This window comes from Gallinula chloropus, assembly GCF_964237585.1.
Source record: "Gallinula chloropus genome assembly, chromosome: 9".
NCBI classification, from domain to species: domain Eukaryota; kingdom Metazoa; phylum Chordata; class Aves; order Gruiformes; family Rallidae; genus Gallinula; species Gallinula chloropus.
Window position 1 is genome coordinate 6578432 of NC_140094.1, and position 6390 is coordinate 6584821.

Genomic DNA, 6390 nt, shown 5'->3' on the forward strand with positions numbered 1-6390 from the left:
CGGTTCGTTCTGCGTGGCGAAGTGTACGTGTTTGGACGGGACCTTGAATATCCAGTTCTGCATATCCATATGAAGTAAGGGAAAGAATAAAAGCCTGTCAGGAGGTGAATATTGACTGGCAAAAATACATGTTGATAAAGCATCTAAACTTAAAAACTGAGTTCCATTCGGTGCATCTGACATCATTAAACTAGTAATAAACAATGAATTACTCTGGCTTTTGTTTCTGTCCATTCCTGCATTTTAAGACATCTTGTCTTATAGGGCTGAAAACCTCAGGAGATTTCACTACTGGTCTCACTGCTTTCCACTGAGAATTTGTGGCTTGGTTGTCATGGAGACATCGTATTTCTCCAAGAATTGCTCATATTGATCCGTGGACAGGCGTAAATGGCCAGGCGAATGTGAGGAGTAAAGGGGGTTGGGCAGTACTATAAAATGACCAGAGGTTATGGGTCGGAAATAAGCTCATAGCAAACACTTAGGTAAAGAGAAAGGAACAGTTTCATTTTGTTTCAGGATTTCGTTTTTGCACTTTATGCCATTGTCTTCTTTCACTATAGACTGAAAGAAACTTGTTAGTCACTTGTCATGTCAGATCTTTGGTGCTTGTCCTGACACAGCTGTCAGCCTTCCAGCTCTGTGCAGTTCAGGGACACACAACAAAGAGCTAGGAACATGAATTATTTATTGCTCCTTGCGCGGATGAAATTCTGTGATAAGAAATTAAGACACTTCTGACAGAAGTGCTTGTTTGAAAGGAAAGATTTGGTAACACAACACATTTACTTAAAACTTACCACTTACTTTTAGCAGCAAACATTGAAACAATAATGTCATTCGGTTGGCTATGATTTTCTCTAGCATTTCTCGGGTGCTTTAACTTGGCATTTGAGTGTCTGGGAGGTCACCATTTGGTTTGGTGAAACCTGTGCCTTTAGACTCTCTCTCACACATATTCAAAGTCTGTGCAAACTTACAAATTTCAGTTATAAGTTTTTATCAAAACGCCTGTGTATGTGTTTTGCAGAGCCTCTTGTGCTTCACTTAGGCGATGTTGTCGTACATATTAAACACTACCTTGATTTTATTACCTCATCTGATGAGGAAAAGGGGAAAATGTGACACCATACCTGCAAGTAATTCCAACTATTCCTAGAAAGGGCTCTTTATGACAGCTTCTGCCAGAACCAGGAAGGCTGTAGAGCAGCTGTGAACAGACATGTCTGTGCTTTGTGTTTTCTGCTGGTGAAAGCCGCAGTCTCTAACCTTGACATTAGACTGAGAGTTATTTTCAAAGTGATCTTAATTTTCTAAAATCACGTAAAGCTTGCTCTGCTTATTTTACTTCCACATTTTCTATGTGTTTCCACATGTTCTCACTGCTCTGGAAGTGGGCCTCCAGCAATTGCAGAAAAAGGCATATACTCAGATGAATAGCAGGAATCCATTTGACTACCCAAGACACCAATCTGAGATTTACCTGTGATTTCTTGTGTTCAATGTGTGATCTGAACTACTCTCAGATAGGTAATGAAACCCCTTAACCTACACTTTTCTCTTGGATAATTCACAGCAAACACTTTTCGCATGTGATGGACACAGGTAAATATTGGACTGCAGTTTCTTGTCTAAGTGAAATGGATTTTAGTTGCTCCCTTCATGTGCCTACAAGCTGCCATTATCTGTGATAGTGGCTCATGTCTATTTTAGCCCACACACAGAGGAGATGCTGGGCTTCTCTCCCAGATGCCTAATAGTAGGTTTATCACTGCCATTTTCCCCACATGCTGAGGGCTACTTCTGTTTGACATGCAAAGCCTTGGCTTTTCAAACTTGTCTCTGCTCTGGCCTTGAACATAATAATCAGATAAGAATTACAACAGATTTTTGTAGAACTTGACTTTTAATCATATCAACCCCCCACAAAGAATTCCTTATCCCTTAGAGTGCTTCTTTAATAGAAACAAATATTCCCAGCAGTGTTTTCCATTTCACCAGACAACTTTTCAACATTTAGAGAAATCGAGACAAAGGCTGAAGCTGCCTGAACGTGGATGTGTAAGTTAAACTTCTAGGTCTGAGCTTCTCATCCAAGTTCTCTTGGTGGAAAAGTCATGCTTCCCAAGGACATATCACCTTGTCCAAGGGGAACTGCTTGAGATGGGTTTTAAGGGGATTGAAATGCTCTGAGTTTTGCCAGTCAAAATCTAAGAGGAACGTTGCAGGACTTGACACAACTTGAGGTGTCTTAGCTTTTGTATATGGTGCAGTCCCACTAAGGAGGGTTCTGCAAGTGTAGCTCTTACGAGAAGAAGGAATAGAGCTGGGTTGAAGTCACAGGAAGCAATGCACATGGGCACAGATGCCACTCGCCTCTTGTTTGCCCAAACAGAGCCATTGCTGTAGCCTAGGCTATCTTGTTATTGGGCAAGTTATCATTCCTTTACTGAATATTCACTTACCAACTCCAAGTTCCATTCACTAGAGAGTCAGTTATTTAAATCAGCACTGTTTCACCTTCATGGCTGTTGATCTGTACACAGGCAGAGTGTAAAAGTAAATATTCTCTAAGTTTCCAAGTATGAAGCACCCTAGAAAAGCATGGCTTTCTTTTTCTGAATTCACATCATCATGAACAGTGGGCAGCAGTAAACAAGGACTGATTCAGGAACGGAGTTGATGATGATGCATGAAGCAAGAAGAGGATGCTATGCAGGGGCAGCCTGCAGATCACAGGCACTGGTGGCCCATGGTGCTCAACATGTATAAAATGTTAGTGCCTAGGAATTGTTCCGGACGGAATTTCTGGGATTTCCAGTGGAGTGTCAAGTCCTATCAGCATTCCGAATTACTAGTGAAATGACTCTTAGGTTTGGTTTTCAAAAAACAGTAAATCAAACTGTAAAACTGGAGAAAACCACATAGTGGTCATCAAGAGAATGTGCATCTGCCCCTATAGACATGCAGATAGGCCAGAAGGTATTAGATAATATGATAAATCTACAAGAGATTCATTAAACTGCGAAAGAATAGTGTGCACTTCTTTCTCAATGTTCATCTACTCATGAAAGGTGTTGTATCTATTCAAGCAGTGTTCCTACTACAAGTAACATTTAACATTCAGGTTGTAAATATCACCATGCATGAAATAAGAAGAAATTATGAAGCCAAAACCTGATGATTGAGAGTTTCTCGCTCTATTAAAAGGTTGTAAAATGACTTAATTTTTTATAAACAAATTCTTTCCTATTACCTCAAACTGTAAAATCATTAAGCTGGATGAATATATTTCTTTTCCAGATGACATGAAGCCACATCCCTGGATATCTAAGGTGTGCTCCTGTAAGGTGTGTTAGAAAACCCTGCTTAGAGGAAAGCATTAGAAGATGCACAAGAACAGCCAAGAAATAGGACAGATGTTGCGTGGACATGAAATGGTTTGCTGCATTTATCACTGCATACCGTTAACAGTTCATTGTCACATGAAATACTTTTCATACATAAGATCAGCTGCTTTTTGCTGATTTATCAACTTCAATTCACACTTACATCACTAATAGATTTACATTGATTCAATTAAGTTTAGATAGTTCTAACAGAAAATACCAACTATTTTTAGATGTCTTTCACTAGTTTATGTAGTGATCACAGATCTTACAACATTGGTCATCAAACATTTGCATCAATTGTAATGTTTTTTTTTTTAATACATTGATTTTAAATTTTTTTCCTCTCTTTCCTTCTGACTTTTATTTCCAGTAACATTTTAACACTGAGCAAAACTAAATGCATTTGAAATAATTAGAAAATTTGTTTGCATTTAAAGAAAATATACGTTTTGAATTAAACACAGAGCAAGTAAATGTAAAGAATGTTGTGGTCACAGGACACCATGGGAAATCAATTATAAATCTGGTCCTGTCTAGGATGCAAATTTACCTTTCCTATAAATACCACCATTATCATCATCTGGAGGAATGTAGTATCAATATGAAGTTAGAGAAGCTCGTCGGAGTCCTTTTGATATACTTCACTGAATTTCTATTCATGCTCATTGGGAAAAGCAGCTATATATTTTTGTCTTTTAAAAAAAAATCATTATGCTTGGAGAATATTTGCAGCTTATTAGACTCATTTATCATCAAAAGTTCTGGGGGTTTGATGCTGGTTTGACCGAGCAGTGAGCTCGCTTTCTGCATTGCCAGGAGTCGGTAGTGTAATGAAGTCAAAGGGACTTGAGGATGTGCTTTTCTGGGTCTGTGTCTTATGGTGGAAATTGTTGTCTGATGTTATCCTTCCTAATTGTTCCATTAGCCATACGCTACCTTAATGAGTAGAGTGAAGATTTCTTTGGTGTGGAACGATTCTCTGGCATTTAATACCTTTCCTCCTTGGGAGGAAATATCATGGCTGCAGGAGTGAGAAAACCAGGTTTGTGTTGCCATGTTTTGGCTTGAATTTGGTCAAACATGAAACAGACATGAAGCCTTCTTTCTTCTGCTTTTTGTATCCCATGAGTCCATATCTCTAAGTGTAGCATATGGCAGAGGGGTCTTCAGAAACACTGAGTGGAAGGACCTTCTGAGAAGTAGTAGTTAGGTTTTTATTCAGCTGAAGAATATGTCATTAAAATAGGTTGCAATCCAGAGAAGATAAAGATATCTAATGTTACTTTTCTGTAATTGTAAATACCACCCAGAAAAATGACATCTTTTAACTGGAAAGTCACTGCTTTTTACCCAGTTGGTATTTTTCCTTATTCTAAGGTGACATTTTCCCAGTAAAGCGTCTCTCTTGTTCATATAAGCTTGTGTTTGAATTATGGTGACTAAACAATCTGTTTGTGTGCTGTGTGGCTTCATTGTTTCACTTACTGTGTTGGATGTCTGGAGTAATTTCATTGCCTTCCTTATATTTGTACAACACAACTGACAGCAGAACATGTCTTCAAGTGACATATGTCCCCTTCTTAACTTTTATGGTTAAATCAGAGCTGCAAACATCCAGAAGGTGAAAATAAAATTGAGAATATAACTACAGGACCTTAGTACCACTACAGGAACCTTGCAGACCGTAAAACAAATGGCAAATGAAGGATGGACCTTGCTATCTCCTTTGTCACACATCCTCATCAACAGTCACCTCTGGTTTGTTGCACTAGTCCTCCACTGGCACCAAAAAGTCTATTTCCCTTCACAACGAGCATTACTGCTTTGCATCAACATCTGCTCACTTGGGCCAGAGCTGTTCTCAGTGCCAGGGTAACAAATCTCCTTAAAACTATTTCTACTAGATGTGTTAAAAATTGATACGTTCAAAGAGGGCTCGTAGCTCAAGGAATTGGCATTGTCCATAACACCCAGTGCTGCTGTAGGAGCAATTACATTTGTGCAACACAATATTTGATTGCTTGTCTTTAATTCTGCAAAGCTGTGCACATCAGCAGCCTGCCAATACAGACAGCCCTTTGGAATGGTTTGTGCAGTGATGATCGGTGCTTGGCACATGCTTATGCCTGCTTTGTGCTAATTATAATTACAGTATCAGCAAGGTAAGGCAGGAACTTTTTTTATTAGGTACATCTATTTCCCAATAAAACAAATATATTTCCTACGTGGTTTGGATGTCGTTCAACCAACCAACTTTCCAGTATGTGCTCAAGCTGAACTCTTGCTTAGAACAATCATCTTGGATCAGAGTGACAACTTTAGAGCTAGAGACAAAAAGACATATTAACCTCCTGCAATTGTTTCTTGTAAGCCATAACTGAAGAAACATTTCTGTACTAATGCAGTTTGATGTACTGCCCTATTCATGCTTATGGAGATTGATTTTACAACGAAGTTGCAAGGTAATTAAGAATGTATTTTTCTGTTGTGTTACACTGAAGGAATCCTGCCAACAAGAGTAATGTGCTAATATTTCAGAGTGGTTGTCTAAATTTTAGATATGGGGTAAAAAAATCATTAATACCTAAAGTGTTTAAGGAGCGAGGTCATCTTTTCTGGTTTTCCTCCAGAAGTCCCAGGGTCCGACACATTCTGTGGCTCCAGTTGTGGTTTCTAGTCAGGGCAATATCTTCCCACTCCAGCTGTGGGCTTCTATGTCTCCCCACTTGTATTTGCACTAGCACCCATAGGACCAGGCCATGTGAAGAGAAGCATTGGCCTCAGTGCAAAGAACAGAGGAGGAACAAGCTGAGCTAGGAAGAAGTCGGAGATACCATCGAAGTGTGGGACAACCCCCCCATACATCAGCAGCATCTTGGGACAAAATTGGAGGTTTAGGGTGCCATATGCAGGGGTCTTTCTTGAATATAGATTTTCAGCTTTCAAATCCTATAGGCATTGTTTATAGTACATGCATCATTCTTTACAGCATTAATAC

The 6390-nt window shown here is 39.2% G+C and overlaps 1 protein-coding gene across 1 annotated transcript in view; it reads left to right on the top strand.

The window, feature by feature from the left end:
* The window catches only part of WDR72 (WD repeat domain 72), a gene marked incomplete at both ends in the record, with an annotated part of 94409 nt that extends 91050 nt beyond the window's left edge, over window positions 1-3359 (top strand). Inside the window, one exon of the mRNA XM_084267971.1 lies at window positions 3304-3359. Within this exon, the coding sequence (XP_084124097.1) occupies window positions 3304-3359 (56 nt within the window). The remainder of the gene's footprint in view (window positions 1-3303) is intronic.
* Window positions 3360-6390: the final 3031 nt, after the last annotated feature.